General features: G+C 37.8%; 3 protein-coding genes across 5 annotated transcripts; 1 reads left to right on the top strand and 2 right to left on the bottom strand.

The window, feature by feature from the left end:
• Window positions 1-257: 257 nt before the first annotated feature.
• On the bottom strand, window positions 258-6860 carry LOC113768053 (receptor-like serine/threonine-protein kinase ALE2). Its single transcript, XM_027312281.1, has 10 exons — window positions 6234-6860; window positions 5427-5552; window positions 5152-5334; window positions 4884-4991; window positions 4671-4781; window positions 4221-4592; window positions 3265-3558; window positions 2389-2781; window positions 1988-2231; window positions 258-1556 (listed from the first exon to the last, which is right to left on the bottom strand). Exons 1-10 carry the CDS (start codon window positions 6307-6309, stop codon window positions 902-904), a joined length of 2562 nt encoding a protein of 853 aa, XP_027168082.1. The 5' UTR covers window positions 6310-6860; the 3' UTR covers window positions 258-901.
• Window positions 6861-14125: 7265 nt separating this feature from the next.
• On the top strand, window positions 14126-15496 carry LOC113768271 (NDR1/HIN1-like protein 6). Its single transcript, XM_027312551.1, has one exon. The coding sequence runs from the start codon at window positions 14409-14411 to the stop codon at window positions 15183-15185; it is 777 nt and encodes a 258-aa protein (XP_027168352.1). The 5' UTR covers window positions 14126-14408; the 3' UTR covers window positions 15186-15496.
• A 2104-nt stretch (window positions 15497-17600) lies between these two features.
• LOC113768861 (protein FAR1-RELATED SEQUENCE 4-like) lies at window positions 17601-21560 on the bottom strand. Of its 3 annotated transcripts, none has more exons than XM_027313368.1 (4): window positions 21410-21560; window positions 18903-21161; window positions 18745-18801; window positions 17601-18152 (listed from the first exon to the last, which is right to left on the bottom strand). In XM_027313368.1, exons 2-4 carry the CDS (start codon window positions 20961-20963, stop codon window positions 18033-18035), a joined length of 2238 nt encoding a protein of 745 aa, XP_027169169.1. In that variant the 5' UTR covers window positions 20964-21161; window positions 21410-21560; the 3' UTR covers window positions 17601-18032. The 3 variants fall into 3 exon arrangements, with proteins under 3 accessions (XP_027169169.1, XP_027169171.1, XP_027169170.1); XM_027313370.1 differs by having other exon boundaries at window positions 18903-21104; XM_027313369.1 differs by lacking the exon at window positions 21410-21560 and having other exon boundaries at window positions 18903-21298.
• Between the last annotated feature and the right edge of the window lie 343 nt (window positions 21561-21903).

Below are 21903 nucleotides of genomic sequence, written 5' to 3'. Positions count from 1 at the left end.
TCAGGGGAAAAAGCAGAAAACCATTTTATTATGTGAAAATTTTTGTTTCCCCTAAAGATCAAAGAGTAAAATGTTGCTTACATATATATAGAGGTGAAACGCAAAGTAAAACTGAAAGTACGTAGTTTCGTAATCAGAAATCTTGTTGGAATAAGAGGAGATCATGAGTCCGTCTGGCTGCCACAAATTTCCTATCACAGACTGGGTGCCTTTTATTGCTGTAATAGGTAATGCAAATATTATACGAGTAATAATAGTGATGAGAATAACCATAGTTAAAAGGATAATAATGGGTATAGTTCAGACGTCTCAGTTACAGAATATCAGGTCCATCAGAAATAGAATATTTATGCAGGTTCAAATAGCCAATGAGGTCTATATACAGGGGATATGATTACACATCTTGGTACTCTTGGATGACAGCTCTATTCAAACTTCAGAGATTTGGATGCCCTCAAAAAAGGATTGTGAAATAGCTCTAAAGCCATGCACTTTCTTGCTCAATAACAGTAACTAAGGTTACAAAGACAAGTGCATGATCTCTTTGCAAAATGACTATGGGGAAACTTATGAGATGTCTTGTCCTGCTTAGCCGAAGATTACTTACAAACTGAACCAGACAAAGTTGCATCTTTTGCTCCGGAATTTTTTCAGACGAAGCTTCCACTGAGTGCCATATGGTGCGGCTACATTTCAATTTTTATTTGGTAATTGCACAAATGGCGGCCACAATATGCACAGCCTTCCATTACTAAATAACAGCCTGATCTTACAGCTCCATATTTTACTGTATGTCTCTTTCTTGCAGATTGCATCTTTAAACCTTTGGGCAACAATAAACTGAATCTGGAAAAAAATTATTGCCTAAATGGGGCCTTTGACTCATCATAGGTAATACTGATTAAAATCCATGCTCACTCATGCTGCCACTGGACAGCCCCCTCAAGCGTTCCCAGAAACGCCTTTTTCTTACCATTTTTAGGGGAGCAGAATTAAATTGTCTCCTAAAAGATCCAGATTCTTGTCTTTCAAAGCCAGCAGGTACAAGATTAGTTGACAACGCTATCTTGTCTTCAAAAGTCGAGTCCACGCCTTCCACTGCATACTCGGCAATAGAAGCTTCGCCTATATCACCTGAAATTCTGCTATGCTTACTATCTATGTCAATAGAAAAGTCATCCTGGCTGCAACTTCTTGACATTAATCCTCTTGTTTCATCAAACTCATCACAGACAAGCTTCAATGCTTGAACAACTTCTCCCATAAATGGACGATGAGATACTTCAGGTTGCACACACATGGATGCAATTGCAGCAAATTTGGCAACACTATCATATGAAGCGTTTGGCTTTAGAGTAGGGTCTATAATTGTTTCCAAACCTTCGTTGGTTGTGAGAAGCGGACGAGCCCAAGCAACAAGATTTTCTTGGCCTGGGGGTTGTGATAAATCCACAGGCTTTCGCCCAGTTAAGAGCTCAAGGAGCACTACACCATAGCTGTAGACGTCACTCTTCACTAGGAGATGACCAGTCATTGCATACTCAGGAGCAAGATAACTGCAACAGAGGAAGTTCATCCATTAATGGATCATGATTACAGAAAAAAAAACATAAAAAGAATTATAGAGGAAAAGCATTAAGTAATCATTTACAGCAGGAGAAAATAGCTAGACCAAATTGAATTCGAAAACAGTATCAGTTTCAATATTAGGCCATGTGATTCGTCTTTAGGTTAAGCTTAACGAAGCACAAGCAATAGGTTCAACATTACATGCCGCAAGTCCTATTTTCAGTGTAAGTATCATAATTTCTGTTCTTGGCCAATTTTGAACCAGATCTCTGCCAAAGCACGCCACAACTTCAAGCTGATTATTTTGCTTATTTTCTTGTGAATTGTTGTTATGGCTACAAAAACGCTTTCTAAACCCACCATAGAGAAGTAAAAGCAGCATAAAAGTACAAGGCAATAAGTCTGACATAAAGCATACCCAAAAGTTCCCATGACATGAGTTGAAATATGTTTGCTTCTCTCATCCAATGCTGTTCTAGCCAAGCCAAAGTCCGAAACTTTTGCTGTAAAATCGTGTTCTAAGAGAATGTTGCTTGATTTGAAGTCTCTATGTATTACACGTGGACTCGAGTCCTCGTGCAGATAGGCCAGACCACGTGCTGCTCCAAGAGCAATCTTCATTCGAGCACACCAATCAAGAGGACTTGCCTCGTTTTCAAGTCCTGAGAGCAGAAAGAATACGATGATCAAGAACCGAAATGAAAGTCACTTTAATAGACCTCGTATTTTTACCTCCTGATATCCTTCCCTTCCAAAACAAAAACAAAAATAATAAGAATTGAATGCTCAGACTTGATTAAGACTCCACGAGGCACGAACCATGTAAATGCGACTCCACACTTCCATTTGGGACCAATTCATAGACCAGGCATCGAGAATGGGCCTCCGTGCAGATACCTATCAATTTGACCAAGTTTCGATGGTGCAGCCGGCTGAGCATTTCAACTTCTGCCAAAAACTCACGGCTTCCTTGCCGATCATCCCTCTTTAAAACCTTCACTGCTACCTTCCTTCCATCATCAAGAATGCCACTGTATACAATTCCAAAACCACCTTCACCAATTACTCTTGAAGCGTGAAAGTTTTCGGTGGCTCTCCCTATGTCAGTCATACTGAATATCTTGGCAGTTCCAGTATATTGCAAGACACTAGAACTGAATGACATTGAATCTGAGGTGGGCTTGCTTTCAAGCATCAAGGACCCGTCTACACCTGCCAAAATGTTGTACAGAGTATGTAGATGCAACACAAGCCAAGACCTGAGAACTGCCTATTCTGCTTCTAGTCAATCTACAATCTAGACAGAAAGCCATAGATAACAGTGGAATCTAATAGAGGTCAAGTTGCTGGAATTCAAGAGTGATGCATGAAAAAATCTAGAACAGGAAATGGTGAGCCAGCAAATGTGGAGCTCCCACAGCAAGGTTTCATAACTTTCATGTATACTTAACATGGCAAGCCAAGACTGAGTACGGGGAGTAAGTTACAGGTAAGTTATGCAAGTAGAAATCAAGCCTGAACATAATTCAACTTATTTGATGAGACAAGGACACACTAAGGTAGAAGCAACAAAAAAGAACAGAACAATACATCACAACCATTTGTACCAAACGAAGAATTCAGATACTAGTTATTATTTTACCAGATAAACTGGACAAGCAAGCTGAATGAGGTGATAATAGAAGATGTTGATACCTGCTGGATTTACGTGAGTTGTTATTAGAAGATTTGGATCGTTGTCAGTTTCATATGTGCAGTAGCCACATTTTAACAACAAAAGCCAGATAAGTCCCATGCACACAACAACAGTTGTGGTACAAGATAGAACAATTACAATGACCACATTTCTACTAATCCTGTTCTTTCTTCTCCTCGGCACATCCACTCCAAGAGGCTTGATTGCCATCCCATCATTATCTATCCCATGATTTGGTTGGTCATTGATAGTAGCACTTGCTGAGGTCAATGAAGGTGGAGAGGGAGGTAGACCTGCAAAAGCATGATTTCTCAGATTCCACAAAGCACACATCTAAGTGGCCTAGATCAAATGCAAAAATGGAGTGAGACCTGCATGATAAGAAGGAATAATAACTAGAATAGAAGAATTAGAAAAAATTTCAGGTTGATTACTTACCCAAAAATGTAATTTGCCCTTGACAGCCCAGAAATTTCAGAAAAATAGATAGTAGGCATACAACAACGACAAAGAAAGGGAACAACAATGGAACAGAAAAAGTTTCAATCTAGGCATGATAAAAGTATAATAGCAATCCTGTAGCTAGCAATGGAATTATGCATGTAATTGACACTCTTTAGTAGATCCTTATGCACGACATCCACTATTGTCAGCCTTTACCTTTCCATTGCTGAAGTTACAGGTCATAGTACATTGGTTCTAAACACTGCTAAAACTAGTACTATGGTTTTGGGGAGATTTCATGAACTATTGGCTTGCTTCTCTAAGTATTGGAGTCCCCTCTTTCTAGCAACAAAATTGTTGAGATGAAATCACCTGTTTTCATAAGTATAGGGTTTGAAGTTGTTAATGGAGGCAGGAAGCACAATAATGGCTTGAAGAATATCATATAATACCACCATATGAGTAAATTTTGCAGCACTTATAAGCAGAAATGACTGATAATGTTAACCACCTGGGTAGTGGACGTATAACACCTCGTACTTGCCAAAGAGCGAAGTCTGCACAAAAATCTCTCTCTGCCAGAACTTTCTATAGATTGAAAATGCAGTAGTGGCATCAAATTGCTCATCTTCAGGTACCAAATTGATGAGGACAATCGTTTTCTCTAATTGCTGGTTCACTGCATTTGCTCCCATGATCCGCACTTGGCTTCGATTCAAAGAAAGACCGGCAGAAATTTCCTTAGCAAGCTCGGAAACCAAGGGGAAAAATGTATATAGCGTAACACTGAGACGGAGGCTAACTTCAACAGGCCAAACACAGCCACAAGGTGATCCAGCAGGTGCATACGTCAATGGCTCAGTGCATGTCAGTGACGAACAGTCTAAAAAGTTTCAAAATTGAATAGTTTTTCAGAGGACCGTTAGAAGAACTAGCAAAAACCTGAAGGACATATACATACCGTGATTAGGAGGTGGAGGAGGGAGTGTCAAAATTGGAGATGGTGATGGAGCCTTTATGGTCTTTCTTGTTGAAGAACTTGAGGGAGAGATTATAGGTCTAGGTCTTGGCACTTGTAGAGAAAATGCATGATCAAATTAGCAAAATATTTGTTAATAATGCATCAATGTAGAACCACATGAATGTGTAAGGACCAAAATCAATATTCACATACTTCTAAGTTGACTCGCTGGTATTGCTGGTGATGGCACAAGTGCTGGTGCACCCTTGCCCTCTGCTGACGGAAGAGGAGGCTGAGATGGGGAGACTGCATGCCATGTATCTAACAGAACAGAAAAAAAAACTAGCATAATTACAGGTTCTTTGGTGCATATTTTCAAATCAGACAACATAAATTTTGTTTGACCCTAGCAAGACTGCAAGGCCCTTGTGCTGCGAGCTTTACCGAGAGAGGAGAAGAGGTCAAGGTCATTTTAACCTACCTTTCGGACTAGATGCCAGTGGAGAAAGCTGATCATATGGTTCACGAGGAAATTTGCTGAACCTGTTTCTCTTCCAGTGGTTTCTATGAAATGAGGCTGTCGGTGAAGAAACATAACCATTCGTTGGTTTCTTAAAATGGTGTCTGTGTGAAGTTGCATTGAAGTGTTTGTGTTGATTGAGCACTGCAAATGAAAAATTAAAGTATTGCAGATGTCATGAAAAATTGGTTTTCCTAGTTCTCGAGTTAGCATTGAAAATGAATTTAAGCAAGTACCAGTTCTTGGAGGGTAATAAACATGTGCTGGATAGCTGAAGGCTTTAGATTGAGGTGCTGCAGAAAGACCTCCATGCCTCTTTTGGCCAATGGTTGGAAAAGTTAATGTTGGCTGGGGAAGTGGTGCTGAAACATTACATTAGCAAAAGCAATATGACAAGCTATATTATACTATCGACAAGTGCGAATGCAAGTGGTTTCTGCAGCTTTACAAATGTGGATCACTTAAGCCCTCCTTCATGAATCGGGAGTCTCCTCCCTTCTCTTTTCGTGCAACAAGACCAGAATAAGCCAGCTGATCGAGCTGTTATGCCTACTTCTAGAACGACAGTGTAATGGTAGAGTTTTCGAATCAAGCATTTTTACTAAACTATTAACTTGTACAATGATGGTAGTAACTAATAAGATCAACTCTCTATAAACCATCGGACCACCAGAATGCCAAACGAATGCATTGCTAATAAGTTTATATTTCAAAGAATGTAGCACTGTTCTCTGTTATTCTTGAGATAATACGAGAGTTTTATTGGTCCATTCCAGCTAATGAATTGAGATTGTACGTTAGTTAAGCTGAGAAATGACTGAAAAACTTTATCAAAGATATCAACTCCAAACAACATTGACAAGCACGAGTCTTTCTGCATAATTGTAGACAGCTAATATTTAGCCTGAAAATCATGATTGGCGCACTGGTAATCGCCAAAAGGATGAAATAAATTAAGGGCTAAAAAGAATTACACGGATCAAAAGGGAAATTTCAGAAAAAACTGATCTAGAAAAACACTCTCACTAAAAGCAAATCATTACCTGCAGATCCTTGAACTGGCAATGGGCTGAGAATTATGAAATAACTGAGCGACATGAAAGCCAAAAGCATCCCCATTTAGCTCAAGAAAGAGTCCAGTAAGTTCAAGCATCAAGAACTTTCTTTTATCTCAGCCAACAATTTCAGAATTTAAAGAAACAATAATTCATTTTTCTAATACACTGAAAGGCTACATGTGGTGTAGCTCAGATTAAGGTACAAGACACTGACTGTACTTGGAGACCCACGGATGGTACTGGTGAAGTAATGAGAAGAAGGTGAGGCAGTGGAAACATTGGAACAGAGTTAGGTGGAGCAACAAAGAACCCCCAGAATTACTAGCTGTTTTTCTGTTTACTGTTGATTGAGACTAAGCTCTCAGAGATTCAATACTGATTGTGGTAATGAAATGTTATCAGTTTACATAAGTCACTTAAACAATACTAAAACTGATCAAACAAAAAAGCAGATGCTGCAGAAACAGTAAAAGACTTGCAGATGCCATGTACAGCCTCTACAATGTAAAGAAAAGTCTGGTGGGGTTGAAAGAAGACATCCAATGGAGAGAATATATAATAAAAAGGAAATATTGAAACTGGTCAGTTTATGGATTTAATCCAGGTGGACTTGCCTAACACCTCTTCCAGTAATTGCACTTTATGATCATCGCTGCAATTGAGATTACAAACACTAAAACGTATATTCCTATATAATATTGCTTTACCAACTTGAAAAGTTGCGCTTAAACTCAAAGGTCAAAGTTCCTTCAGAGAAAAAAAAAAAAAAAAAGCTCAAAGGTCAAAGTTAGAACTACTACCAAGGTATATCTCTTTTTTGAGTTTTTCAAAACACGCTGCTTATTCTTGCATAGAGTAATATAGGCAAATAACATGATATGCCACCACCCTTTGGATGCTGGGCGAGATCACAAATCAGATCAGAAGGACAAGTCTCAATTGGATGCTGGGCTTTATTTCTTCCCGTTTCTCATTAAATCACAGCTCGAAGAGCGGTAACAGTGAGACACTGACTCAAGAATAGTACAGCTTTGAATTTATGCTAGGACGACAGACATGTACAATCTGCCGTTGGGCCTTCATATCCTGGCCATTGAATTGGCTATAAATGTTTCACATCACCTAGCATTTTATATGTAAAATTGAATACCAAACTAGTATATAATGCTGAGTGTGTAGACAACTGTAGTAACGACAGATACAGAATGATTCTAGTGGGCATTATGGGATGGAAAAAAATGGTTATTATAACTCAATCAAGGTTGAATTTTTGTTGCAGAGTGGATTTTGGACTGTCCCACCTGCCACTCTTGAACAGGATGGTGCCTTGGTTAGGTAGTTGATCTTGATTTTGGAATGTGGTGTTGGACACCACAGGGCTGCGTCATGACAAAATGAGGCTGACACGGGGGTCTCAAGCATGGCGTCGGTGTAATTGGCAAACTGCTGGTGATAATGATTCGGAATAATATAATATTTTTTTAATAAAATATAATTTTATGTGAATTGCTTAGTAAAATTTAACAATAAAGACGTAATTATTACATATAGAATCCACGTGAACATTAACAGAATATCACACCTCTGCTGTAAGAATGTACAATAAATTTTCTTATCCTATATAAGACTGAGTTTTGATAAAAAATGAATGAAATTTCAACCACATGGATATGAACTTTTGAGAAATGTGGGATTTTTGTAAAGCTTTTGGGTACAACTTAGGCCAGCATGTGTTTGAGTATGTTTACTAAAATGTCTTCATTACGGTACATTAAAATCTTTGATTTATGGAGACTTATTGATATTTTTGGATTGGGAACTTATTTTGAAATCTTTTTTGCACCATGTACAAAATACACAAACACATGCAAACCACACGACACGTGGCATCTAGATTTTGCCATGAAAAATCTATCCATTATCTATCCATGCAATCTCCTTTTAGGGTCTGTCTAAATTTAGATATGTTTTCGTTCTTATTATCTTTTTTTCACTTTTTATTGTCCGTACAAATACTATCTAGATTTTGCCTAGGCTTATTTCCTCCATTTTTAAATTATTTCTTCAACTTTGGACGGATTGTTTACCTGAGCTAAAAGGAGGTCACATGGCATCTGATAACTGTTAAGTTTATAAGATAGAGAATTGACAAGTTTAAACCTTGGTTTTTAATAGGAGTTTGTTTCTGTTGAAAATGAAAACATTTTCTGGAAGTGGGAGGATTATGGATTTTGTGATGTCACGGATTCTTTATTAACTGATTCTTTAAGGTGCGAGATAGGTTATATGATACACTTTGCTTTTTTTTTTTTCTTTTCACATGCATAATTTCAAACATGAATTGTCATATTTCATGACTATTTCTTATCAATTTATCTATCTAAACACCGGTACCAAGCACTCGTGCGATACGCCGCGTGCACTTTCCTTTTAGCATATAGAATTACAAAACGTACAAAAAAAAAAATTACATTATTTTTCAGAGAGTTGATCTGACAGCTGCCCTGCCCCGCATAGGTGTAACTGAGCACGTGTTGAACTGAATTGGGTATCTTTCTGGCAATTTTGGCTGAGCCAGTTTCAGTTATTGCGTAGTTCTCCTCCTATCCTAGAATTTACACTGACAACCTTTTTGTCGATTTGTATTCTTTCTAGGGTCACTTTTCCCGAAGAGTATTATTGAGCAGAAGAAATTGTCGAGTGCATCATAAGAATTTTAGTGCATTTAAGCGTAATACACGCGCCCCAAAATACATTTTGGTACCATGGTATTTGCTAGATCAAACAAACAATAGTAGCATTCCATCCAAATTTGAGAGGATGCCTTTTGTTATCCTTCCAAGGATCTCGGACTTCAAAATGCATTAATCGTGTCAATTTAACTGAAAAATGTCGATTTAGTCCTTATTTGCTCTCTTTTACGATTTCATTCCAATGCTGGATCCGAATCTTTTTCCGATTTAACCCGGGCAAGCAAACATGGGTTCAGTTGATCCTTCTGCTTGGGGCCACAATTTGGATTGATCCGATTTTTAAAGATTCAATAGTCCAAATTGTACCGCACAATTTGATGAAATAATAAAGTACAATCTGAACTATTGAATCTTTAAAGATCGGAACTACTCAATTGTGAGCCTTCGGTTGGTTCTGTCCAATTGGTATGTACTGCAGTCTAACTTGAACAGAATCACTTGAGGTCCAGCACATATTGGGCTCACTTACTGGTTTCCTCAAAAAGCACTTAAGCCTACTGTCTAATGTCCAGTCCTTAACCTAAAATCTTAATGCGTTTGCAGGTCCAGACCCATACTTAGTGCTGAAAAACGGACACCTGTTCCACTTGGGAGACCAGAATAAAGTAGATTCGATTTTGCCTGTTACATGATGAGGGAAAGGCTAATTCCATCTATTATTGTCCAAAAAATAAAAAAACGAAACTATATTATTCTGACACGGGTATGGTTTCGGCTTGCAAGGCCACAGTTTTCTACTCACTTGGTTTGGTTTCAATGGTTCTTTTTCTTCTTCATCGTCAGCAGAACCCGGGAATTTCGGAAATGGGAAAGTGAATTTCCTCCAAGCTGACCACGAAGGCCATCATATTTAAAAGACGGCTAATTACTGGCAAACAAGGAATCAAAGATGCACACAAAGGCCATCATATTTAAAAAAAAAATATTTTTGTCAGCTTGGCTGCCGGGCTGACTAACACCGGCAGCCCAGCATTTTTAAAAAAAATTTTCTTCCCTATCAGGTTGAGTCCTACCATATCCATGTCAGAACAACATTATTCCGATTTTTTATTTTTTAGACAATAATTGAAGGAATTAGTTATGAGATCGTTGGTTCGACTTTTAAAGTATTCCCTTTCTAGGACAAAGTTTATAAAAAGTGCTAATGGTAATGGCGCATTCATTGTGTCCTAATGCGTTATTTCGGTTTTGAACTTGCAGAAAATGATTTACTTGTACTATAGTCCTGCTTGATGGCAAGAAATTATGCAACAAGGTAACCATAATGTGTTTTATGTAGGAAAGAGGAATTCCAATTCTTTCACGATACCTCTCAAGAAAATTCTCGAATTGGATCCCAAATTGACGGGTTAGTGTGAGCTTATCTATGCAGTCATGCACTCTTCGAATAGGAATCCATTTTCTGAAAGATCCTGACTTTCGTACTTTGGTGGGTCTCCAAGATCCTTTCGATGATTATGCAGGGCACAATAGAATGTCGGAATTGCGGTTTGTGACATGCGGTTCAATATTTGTCCGACATGGCAAACCCAAAGTGCTGAGTTATTCAAAATGTACAAGTTGTTATAGAGAAATTCCTTTGCCATCCTATGAAAACCAAAAAAAAAAAAAAGACAACAGCCTACAATTTAATTTCCAACACACACACATATATATGTATTTTGCTTAGTCAAAGACAAGTTCCTATCATCAACGTCAAAATCAGTATAAAAAGTAAGAAGCCAGTTTGCCAAAAGAACCAATAAGGAGCAAATTGCTGAAATAAGGCTTAAAGTTAAATTTCCAAGCTTAGTTAAAAGACTTCAATTTTCAAGCAATTGGTCCTCAATATATTAAAATTACCTCCCATTGGACCCTTTCTAAGCACACCTGGTCTTTAGATCCAACTAGCACATTTTATACTATCTAAGTTCATTATTGACCGCCCATTTAGGGGGCAGAAACTGGGAGCTGAAAACAGGGTAGACTAATAACTTGAGAATTTTATTGAGTAACTAGGCTTTTTATTTTTTATTTTTTTTTTTGTTTATTTTGGGGGGGGGGTTTGATAGTAAACAACGGGTGTACAAATATCAAAGAATTTATTTTGCTAATTTTGAAAAATGCTGCTCCAAATGCATTTTTCTGGATTTTCTGTAGAAAAATTACTGTAACAATTTAATATATGTGAAATAAAAAGGTGATAGAAAAATATGTTCACGGACAACGACACAATTTTTCTGAGGAAAATCGCAATCCAAATACCCATGATCGAAGTCACATTTTGGCAACGCATAACTGCATAAGTAGATTTTTGCCAAAAAAAAAAAAGGAAAAAGGAAAAAGGAAAAAGGAAGACCATTTATTATCTTGACAGTTGACACGCGCTCTAAGATGAACACGGTTTATCTTAGAAAATCAAGAAGAACTGCCTGCCGTATGTAAACACTGGACTGGAGAACCCAAACCACTAAGGCATTATCACGCGGTTGCAATATAGATGGTAAATTATTAGTTAAATAAACAAATGCCTACCATTCATTCAGTCAACAAGGTCGTAGAAATTGCTTGCAAAAGCAAGTTACATGAACAAGAACACTCAGAAATTAGGTCGTGGATGGTGTTGGGTTCCCCTCCAACTTCATTATTAGTAAATCAAATTGTTTGAATCTTTCATCGGATCAGATCAGGTACTTCTCCAATTGCCTACTTCCCTTGCCCAACTTATTGCGTTGGTGCACTTTAAGACGTGAAAAATCACACCACCAAATGGACCCTTCACCATCCCTATCCCACTAATTCTTGCCCCATGCAATATTAAATTTTAGCACATCCTAACGTAGGGACCTTTTTTTTTTTTTTTTTCAAATAATTTTTCCCTGGCACATGAGGAGTAAGAAGATTTAAGACGCAAGGAGAAAGAACGGAGAATTTGAACCCTAACATAGGGACTGTGGTTGACTTGAGCTTAGTTGGATCGATTAAGCTTTGCTTGATCATTTATATGTTTTGAATTTGTCTTTGTTTCGTATTATTGAGACTGATCTCGAGTGCGAATAATTTGTGGATTTCTTGTTTACCATTATACAACATTTTGTACGAATAAGGAGTTATTTTGAAGTTAAGTTTGGTGAATGAAGTAGATTAGTAGCATTAAGTCTTCGGGGCTATGATTTGTTTAGGCCAGAACTATAGCCTGCAAAGCAAAAGATTTTTTTTTATTATTATTGAGTAAATCTTATATATACTGACTGACTAACAGTGCATCTATTGTTACGATTGAATGCATGATATATATGCGAATTTTAGATTTTAAATTTAAATTTAAAGTATGTGTCAGTGTATATAGAATATTGATTCCTTTATTGTTTACAACGAAAAGTAGTAGAATCTCAAATTTCAGTACAGTGATGCGAATTAGATTGGTTTGATGTGCGGGCGTAAATGGGGAGTCGAGCGCCTATACGATGGATTGCTCTCACACGTGGTTAACAACTGCTTCCACACACAAAATATGATGGGGATTCCGCACAAAGTCTTAACCTCACAATTCATAAGCTCACTATAGTTGGTGATGGGGAAACGCCCCTGCAAATCGCATGTCCAATTGCTGCGGAGGAGCGTCCACTCCACGTTCAGAGTATATCAAAAAAAAAAAAAAAAAAGGAAGAGATAAAGAGTTATGGTTGTGATTTGCTCATAAGTGCGTCATCATTAGTATGAAATTTTGTGGAGACAACTTCAATTTAAGATAATAATCACACATCTTTCAATTTTTTGAGCTACTATTTAAAACGTTTTAAGAGAGAGAATTAATTCAGATGCCCTGTTCAATTCAATCTTCTCTTTGACTTTGTTTTCCAAATTTACATATTATTATCATTCTGCATAAGCCACTAGTAAGTTTGATCAAGCTTAATGCACGATTTTTCTAGTCAACATATGTAAAAATAAGTTAAACAAATTTCCAATTTCCGAATATTATATACACTACATTGATTACTCACTCTTAATAACAAATTTTGGTTTCGGTAACCGCTATAGAAAATGTTCAATAATTGAACAAAACACGTTTTTAACAAAAGTGACAATTTTTGCGTCGAAGTGGTGAGGGGTGCTCTCAAGTCTAGTCGAGTTCTAGTGGCACCCAACTCGAGCTCAAACTCGAAGAATAAGGGTACTACTCAAGTTTGAATTCGAGTTCGATCGAGCAGTGATATCTAAACTCGAGATCGACTCGATGTAGTTGTGATACTGCTCGAGCTCGATTCGTTAAGATTCGATAAAAGTAACGAGTCTTAACGAGCTCGATGCTCAATTAAAGCTCGTCCGAACTTGAAAGTAATTATTACTGTATATAATTACAATATTATCTTTTTGCCATTAAAGAATTTCACAAAGCATACAAGATATCGTGTAATTTCTCTGCTCCCTCTGTCCCATTGAAAGTGTTATACTTTTCATTTTGGGATGTCCCAAAACATTTGTCATGTTAAAAAAGTCAAAGCACCTTTTAATTTCACTTTCCAATATAACCCTTTTTTCTAATCATATGTATGTTACCATTCAAATTTAAAATTTGAATTTATGGGAGTAAAATTAAAAAAAGAAGCACAAATATTACAATCAAACCACTATTTTTAAAAAGTTGAATTTCCCAAATATGACTAAATAATTGGAACGACGGGAGTAAATTATATACCCTTATTGGTCATTTCATAATCATAATTAATATATTGTATAAATAATAAGAAATACTCGAGCTATTCGACGAGCACTCGAGTAACACATAATAATGCTCGAAACTCAACTTGTTTTCTTTGTCGAGTAATTTGAACTCGAATTCGAATTCGATCAATCCGAGTATCTCGCGAGCGAGCGGCCCGCGAGCCATCAGCCATTCAGTGACAATTTTTTGGTTAAAAGAGTGACTACTCTTCGTCCTATTCCTCTACCAAATTCCTGCCATAAAAATTTGTAAAAGCAAAAGCAAAATGAAAAGTTGTTAAATCAATAAAAATATATATATCCTTAAAAAAAAACAAAAAAAAAATTACTGTTGACGTATCCTTTAGATTAAGAGTTACGAATAGCTAATTATAGCTTGGACCTTCTATTATTTGTAGTAGTTGTTATAGAGTTCTTGTCCCTCTCCCCGCCTAACTTTTCTATTGCCATTCTACCTTCCATCCATCTCCTCCACCCCGAAAACTCAAAATTCCAATTCTCCCTCATCTCTCTTTCCTTCCCCATTTCTTTCCTGCAATCTACATATAGACACATAGCATTTGTGCCTGTATTTCTATCCATTCAAGAAAGAAAAATCCGATTCCAAATACAGTTCAGCAGTCAATAGAGACTAGAAAGAGAGAAAGAAGCCAAGCCATATAAGGCAGGGACCGGAACAACAGAGTGTTAAACCAAAACGATGGCAGATAGAGTATACCCGGCAGCCAAGGCCGCTGCCAACGGCACCACTACCACCGCTGCAGCCGTGAACCCAACATTTCCACCCACCAAAGGCCAGCTCTATAATAACACCACGCGCCCTGTCTACCGCCCCCAATCACTCAGCAAGCGTCGCCACAGCCGCAGCTGCTGCTGTTCCTGCTGCCTCTGGACAACCCTCTTCATCATCCTCATCCTTGTCCTCGTCGCCGTAGCCGGGGCCGTCTTCTGGGTTATCTACCGTCCCCACCGCCCCAACTTCAGCGTCTCCTCCCTTCAACTGTCCCACTTCAACCTCACCTCCACTGGGGTCAACTCCAAATTCAACTTCACGCTCGTTGCCCGCAACCCCAATAAGAAAATCAAGTTCTTTTACGATCCCATCAATGTTTCCGTACTCTCCGACGGGGTTGACATTGGTGATGGATCCTTCCCAAGTTTCGAACACGGGACTAAGAATACTACCACTTTAAAAACTGTCATCTCCAGCTCAGGTCAAAGTTTGGACGCTACACAGATTTCTACGTTAAAATCTGATTTAAAGAATCAGAACGGCGGCTTGCCCTTGAAAGTTCAGCTGAATACTAAGGTGAAAGTGAAGGTTGGAGGGTTGAAAACAAAGAAAGTTGGAATAAAGGTCACCTGTGAAGGGATCAAGCTTGCTGTTCCCACCGGAAAGGCGCCAACCACCGCGACTACATCCAATATCCAGTGTAAGGTTGACCTTCGAATCAAGATCTGGAAATGGACGGTCTAAGCTCAAAGAGATTTCTTGGGAGTTAGCATTAAAGAAAAAAAAAAGTTTTGTTAATTTTCTATGTTGTGGTTTGCTACAGCGCTTTTTTTTTTTAGTAGTTCGTTGATTTTTTTTTTTTTTTTGGGTTTGTGGGTATATGGTTTGTTTCTATTAGGGAATAGTTTTTTTTTTTTTTGTTGCACATCGATGTTGGAAATAGGGTTTGTTTTTAATTTGTTTTGATAGAAATTGAGGTAATTCTTTGCTATACATACTTAAAATTGTTTGTGAAATTAATCTCAAAAACTGATATGTGATTTTGATTGTGCCAATGTCTTTGCCTCTTTCGTTTACTGGGAATTATGGCAATTATGGATTTCAAAAGATGATCAAATTTGTAGCTGCAAAGAAAGGGCCAAATTTGTACCCTCATTTCCCAATGTAGTGTAGGGGGACGACATATTTTGAATATGGATTCTACAAATTGAATGGTAACTCAAAATTACGCAAAGGAGCACCCTTAGAATATATATATATATATATAACTTTTTACAACTAATAACTGGTGCTTAAACATTTTTTGGAAGTATCTTGCAAAATTTACTTCACAAAGGAATAACAGAATATCATTTCTAAATTTCCATATCCCAAAAGATTATAATTCGTGCAAGCAATTTCGTTAATCCGTTATTTCATCATTATTGAAACGAAGAAACAGAAAGGAAGGGATTAGAATTTTAGGCTTAGTCATGCCCCCAAAACGAACTACGAAATTTTAATGAAACCCGCTACCTGCTTAAGTATAGTTTAACCTCTAAACTTGTAGTATCATTTCCACACAAAAAATTCAATAGGTAATTTATATCCATTTTATTACGGTAGCCCAAATCATTGATTATCGTTTTGAGATCATCATCAATGTCTTTTTCATCTAAAGGATCATTTAAGTTCTCTGAGGCTATTCCTTCCACAGAACGAATTTTGCAATGTCGAAAACAATTTACTATTGTCTTTAGATGCAGGAACATCCGTTGTCTAAGCTGAGATTGCAAGATTGATTGTGCATGGTCCCAAGATGGATGCCTCTTGATTATTTAAAACTTCTTAGACTTTGTATAGTTTTCAAGTTATTAATTTACAGAGGTTTCACTATATATATATATATATATATATATATTTAAGAAGGTTAATGGGATCAAAATGAGCCAGCACTCAGCTGGTAGGCCGGAAATTGCTTTCTGTCGGTGGAGTAAAGAAATGCAAGCTCAATTTACCCCACAAAAAAGAAAAGAAAAAAAAAGAAGAAAAGAAAGAAACGAAGAAAACAATAAGCATATGCTCATAAAATAATTTCTGGTTGGACATGAGACGTGAGAGTGGCCCCCCCCCCCCCCCCTTCTCCCAAAGACAATTCTAGACAATTCTTCCATGGTGATCCATGATAAGTATGATTTATTGACCAAACCAAATGGGTTTCTGTCATACAGTCTGCTACTTGTTAGTTAACGTGTGTCCGAAGAAGGAAGTTGAAACATAAAAGGAAAACAAGAAGAGACCCCACCATGCAAAATTCTATGCCTACCTAGTCTTTACCCGAGCTGTTAATTGAGCCGAGTATTTGGCTGCCAAGCTCGACTCGAGCTTAACTCGAATCAAGTTCGGATTCGGCTCATCAAACGAGCCGAGCTCGAGCTCATGCAAATTAACCCCAATAAAAATCTATAATTTTCAATTTTTATATTTTTGAATTGTGAAATGACATATATACCCTTTCTTGTCGAGCCTAATCGAGCTACTCGGATAACAAACGAGTCGAGCTTACTCGACTTGTTAATTAAATGAGCATATCTCGAGTTCGAGCTCGACTCGTTTACCACAATTAACGAGTCGAACTTGAGCCTTATCGAGTCGAGTTCAATCGAGCTTTCGAGCTGCTCGTTAATTGGTCATTAATTGGCATCTGAAGAAGCATGAGCAAAGACATGAATGATGGGGATAAGGTTAGCAAATGTTATTACACGAACATAAATATTATTCATTCATTCGTATTATTATTCCTTGATGATAAGCTGAGCCTATGATTGGTCATTAATATGTGCTATGGCTTAGATAATACAGCAAGCACACATTACTTGCTCTCTGGGGCTTGGGTGCCTCCAGCTAATTGCGGTGGAGCCACGGTTTAGTCTTTGTCAACTTTGCAGTGTTTCTTTATTTCTTTTTCTCCAATCATGGAGCACTATCATTTTTTATTCTTACGTTGATTTTTCTGATTTAAAATCGTGATGTTGATTCTTCAGGGAATTTGCCCCTAGGCCATATGTGGGATGCGACAAGGTCGAGAATCCTGTTATTTCAGGTTGATTTTTGCGAAAATTTGAGATAAAAAAAAAAAAAACCATCGGAGCATCAGCACCGTCGTAAGCTCCACAACACTGACTAAACGTTCTCAGTATGTACATTTATGCTTTGTGGTACCCCCTAATGCTACTCAAAAACGAAGGGTGCTTTTGCATTGGAGTAGAGCCAGGATTCAGCAGGCAAAACAGACTGTGTCCTGAAAGATGTTAAGAGTATGCAGAGTTGCAAAAATTGGATTTTTTTTTTCTTTTCCAAGATTGAAATCCTAAGGGGTTAGTGCTTGACCGATCGATTTTTGTATATTTTGTTTCCTAGCAACACGCGAGAAGAGCTTGCCGCCCCTTGGTCTTCAATGCTGCTGGATTCCATCTTCTGTAGTGTGGCAATATGCCGGTCAAACGATCATGCATATTCCAAATGTAGTGAATCAAAGAAAGCCAGCATCAGCAACAGGGACAAAAAGCTCTCTCGTAAGTTCAACATCCACTAGATTTGGTAAATTCAGCTTTATTCCTCCAACATTTCGCCAAGCATTTCCACACTTCTCTTGCTCATGTCACCGCTTCTTAACAGCGTTGTAAGAAATCTTGGATACATGGCAGGATATTCCAAGCCACTGGGCATATCCTGCTCAACATGGAAACTAATAAGTCATCCTCCAATACAGAATCCAATTTTAAGCTGAAAATCAAAGTTGATTGATCGTGTAAGCATCCTACCACTAGTTCATTGTTCACTTATTTTTCCACGCAAAGAGAATTATCTTATGTAATTTTACAAATCCTAGAACAAAATGCTTGCATAACCACAAAACCAACTCAGCAAAGCCAGCTTAGAGACCCAACAAGGTGCTAGAAAGAAGAAAGTTTCATGCACCATTCAATAGAGCATAAATCCAAAATTGCTCGCACCAGATGTGATAAGTTAATAACCGAGTTAATAGAACATAAATCAAGTTAATAAGTTCTTTTTCCTCTTGAAATTTGCACCACATTTTCCAGATATTACAGTCAGCAAAATATTTTATGGGGGAGAAAAAAATATAGTCTTAATTCTCTGCAAAAGGAATAGAAGATCAAAACAAAAAGTCTAAGATGTTTCATATAGATTGCCCAATGCGCATACATGATCACAACTAACATCTTTTCCAAGCCTAACAATCTAGCATAACCACATTTTTTTAGTTAAATAAGAGGATTAGAGAGCATATATGACAAACCACTGAGTGAAAGTCGCCATGTGACCCAACATTTGCTGCTTCGGGCTCCATTGCCACCTGCAGTATACAAAAAGTATATCAGACAGGAGTTCATTAAACAGTAGACAATTTGACAAACATGAAAAGCCAATTAAAAGTGGAGATAGAGAATAACTAACCTTCCCTTTCCTATTAGAATTGCTGACTTCACTTTCTCTTTCTTTTCCAGAATGTGCTCTCTTAGAGCTTTTATTCGTCCGCGTCACCATATTACCTCGCACCTCCCCTACATCCATTGCAATATCACCTTGATTTGCTTCCTCAGTACCATGAATTGCTAGTGCTGTTGAGGTGCCTGTCCTCAAGTTATTGTCAGCAGAGTTACTCACACTTGTACATTGTCTTTGAGCTTCTCTTATGGCACCAACTGCAATGTTATAACTCTCTTGAGACAATGACCCTTCTTCCCCCAATATTATGGCTCGTCGACACAGGTCATTGTATCGACGGACCTTATTCTGTACCTCATCCAATCTCTCGCTAATAGAATGCCTGCTTGTGGCAGCATTTGTCCACCTCTGCAATATATATTTGGATGGGATGGTAAAAACACCTGACATTTGGAGAACCACAATGGCATGCCTACATAGGTAGCCTCTGTATTGAAATGAGCGGCACGAGCAATATATTTCTGATTTCTGTTCACTCCACTCCACCATAAAATCCTCATTATTTTCAAAATCTTTGACAGCATATGTTATACTGGACTCATCTTCTTTTTCTTTTTTGAGATGACATGCAGCTGCTCCCAACACCTCCACTTGAAACTTCTTGAATATTTCATGAGTATATACAAGAGACATTTGTTTCTCAAAAGGTGAAGGAGATTTCAACTCGGGTGTTTCATGCCAAGCATCAAAATTAGCTTTAGCTTCCTCTTCATACCTGTCTTCCAGGACTAACTGATATTGTCTGACAAATTCTTTCAAAGAAGTTTCAGCAAGTACATATTTATCAAAGAAAGAGCTCGGGCTCTCAGATCTTGAAGCCACAGACAAACCAGAAAAAGAGAAATCCCTCATGAAAGTAGGCACCCATAGTCTGCGATTTTCATAGAGTGAGTGCATCCACTGATCATCCCGAAGATTGAATCTTTCAACCAACTTCCACCACCTCTTTTCAAATTGCTCCTCAGTCCATGACTTGTGTATACATTTCCTAAATTTTGCCAAAAAGGTTTCATGCCAAAGGTTAAGATATTGAGGTTGTCTGGGAATCTTATCCAATGCTTGCCACAGGCTAAAATAGTGACGCGTATCAGGAAAGACAGCTGCAACAGCTGCTTTCATTGAATGGTTCTGATCAGTCAGTAGAACTTGCGGTCCATGGCCCCCCATTGCCAGGCACCATGTTTGCATCAACCAAGCGAATGTAAACACAGTTTCATCTGCAATCAATGCACAACCGAGCAATATGGGCTGGATATGATGGTTCACTCCAATAAAAAGAACTAAAGGGAGCTTATACTTGTTTGAGAAATATGTGGTGTCAAACAACACGACGTCACTAAAATAAGCATAATCATCTATACCTTTAGCATCGACCCAAAACACATTTCTCAGTCGATGCTCTTCATTAAAATCTACTGCATAGAAAAACCTTGGATTTTCTTCCTGCATATGCATAAAAAAATCGAGCAAACCCTGGCCATCTCCTTCTTCGAGAGTCAAACTCCGACCTCTATCATGCTGATTCCGGATAAAATTCTCTACTGGACCAGAGGGCTGATACACACCATATTGTTTGGTCATGGAAGCCAAAATCTTCCTTCTTCGTACTTTTGAATCGTTCTTAAGTGGATCAACATTCCTATGACTTCGAAAAAAATGAGCTTGAGCTGGCAAAAGGTCATGATTATGCTCCTTCACAAAACTATGTATATACCACTTCCCATTCGGCCTCCTCTTCACATGCATGCTTGCTTTACAACCTATCTTAGGGGAAGGTCTTGGGTTAATAGCATCATCGGACTGTTGCTTATTTCCATATCTTATACACGAAAACTTGGCATCAATGAACTCCTTAGATGCCCTAGAACGACGACTACTCAATTTCGCCGTACCAAACCCCACAGACTTGGCATACTCTTTATATAACTCATATGCTGCCTCATGAGAATCAAACTCCACATCTTCTCGAGGCTCAAAATTGGAGTTTACCGGAGCAGAACTAGACTCCATCCTAAATCAAAATGGCCAAATAGCTAAACCCTCCTTTTTCTTTTTTGTTTCTTCTTTCAAAATATTAACTTGAACAAATTGAGTTAACCATCCAGAACGACGTCCAAGTAACAGCCTAACTCATTTGACCTGAAACTCCATCTTAAAAAACAGCATGAATAATGAGTTCGATCTTCATAGTCCCCATTAAAGCTGCACCTATAAAACCATTCATATGCAATCACAGCTCAAATCAAGCAACCTGTTAGACTTATATTCCCAATCAAACCAAAAGTGTCAAATGCTACACAATATGCAATTAGCTGTTCTCGTAGGTAAATTAAGCATAAATCTACATTTCTGTTTAAAAAAATTCAGCTAAAAAGAAGTGAAGGGAAAAATCTTTCTAGCGAGAAATTATCAGAACTAAGAAGAATAGTCAAGCGTGCTTATCAAAGAGGAATTACCTAAAGGACCACCGCCGGTGAGGGCCCAACTGAACTGAAACTGCAGCTTTTTATGAATACGAGTATATTTTTCCCAAAAAAAGAAAAAAAAGTCCGGGAATTGGGTTTATTAGAGAAGGATGGGGATGGATTCACGTAAATTAGGTCTGCCGGGAAGGAATTGGGGAATGGCTTTGTGCGTCGAATTTTGCATGAATGGCGTTAAGAATTACAGCTGTTCGGTTAACGGCGTCTAAATCCGTCTAACGTAATGCCTCCGTTGGTTGAATTGCTAGAATAGTCCCTCATATTTTTATAGAATCACAATATAGTCTCCAACATCTAAAACGAACTATTTTAGTCCTAACACTTAAAAAAAAAAAAGGGAGTAACGAAGGGATTTAAAAATTAAAATAATAGTGAGTTTAAACAGTTCATAATCTGTTTGGCCAAAAAAAAAAAAAGAGTAAAATTTTTCTTTCTTTTGTTTTTGAAAAAAAAAAAAATCTCTTTTG

The sequence above is a fragment of the Coffea eugenioides genome, chromosome 4, assembly GCF_003713205.1.
Source record: "Coffea eugenioides isolate CCC68of chromosome 4, Ceug_1.0, whole genome shotgun sequence".
NCBI classification, from domain to species: Eukaryota; Viridiplantae; Streptophyta; class Magnoliopsida; order Gentianales; family Rubiaceae; genus Coffea; species Coffea eugenioides.
This window is presented reverse-complemented; position numbering and strand designations above follow the sequence as displayed.

Bases quoted from the DNA above. Each gene is read 5' to 3' on its own strand.
- LOC113768053 (XM_027312281.1), bottom strand. From the start codon at position 6,309: ATGGGGATGCTTTTGGCTTTCATGTCGCTCAGTTATTTCATAATTCTC. The intron at 4,782-4,883 runs GTATGTGAATAT...TTTCTCTACAAG, and splicing joins ACCAGCGAGTCAACTTAGAA to TGCCAAGACCTAGACCTATA. The intron at 2,232-2,388 runs GTTCGTGCCTCG...TTCTGCTCTCAG, and splicing joins TGTGGAGTCGCATTTACATG to GACTTGAAAACGAGGCAAGT.
- LOC113768271 (XM_027312551.1), top strand. From the start codon at position 14,409: ATGGCAGATAGAGTATACCCGGCAGCCAAGGCCGCTGCCAACGGCACC.
- LOC113768861 (XM_027313368.1), bottom strand. From the start codon at position 20,963: ATGGAGTCTAGTTCTGCTCCGGTAAACTCCAATTTTGAGCCTCGAGAA. The intron at 18,802-18,902 runs GTTAGTTATTCT...TGTATACTGCAG, and splicing joins ATTCTAATAGGAAAGGGAAG to GTGGCAATGGAGCCCGAAGC. The intron at 18,153-18,744 runs GTTTGTCATATA...CATGTTGAGCAG, and splicing joins ATGGCGACTTTCACTCAGTG to GATATGCCCAGTGGCTTGGA.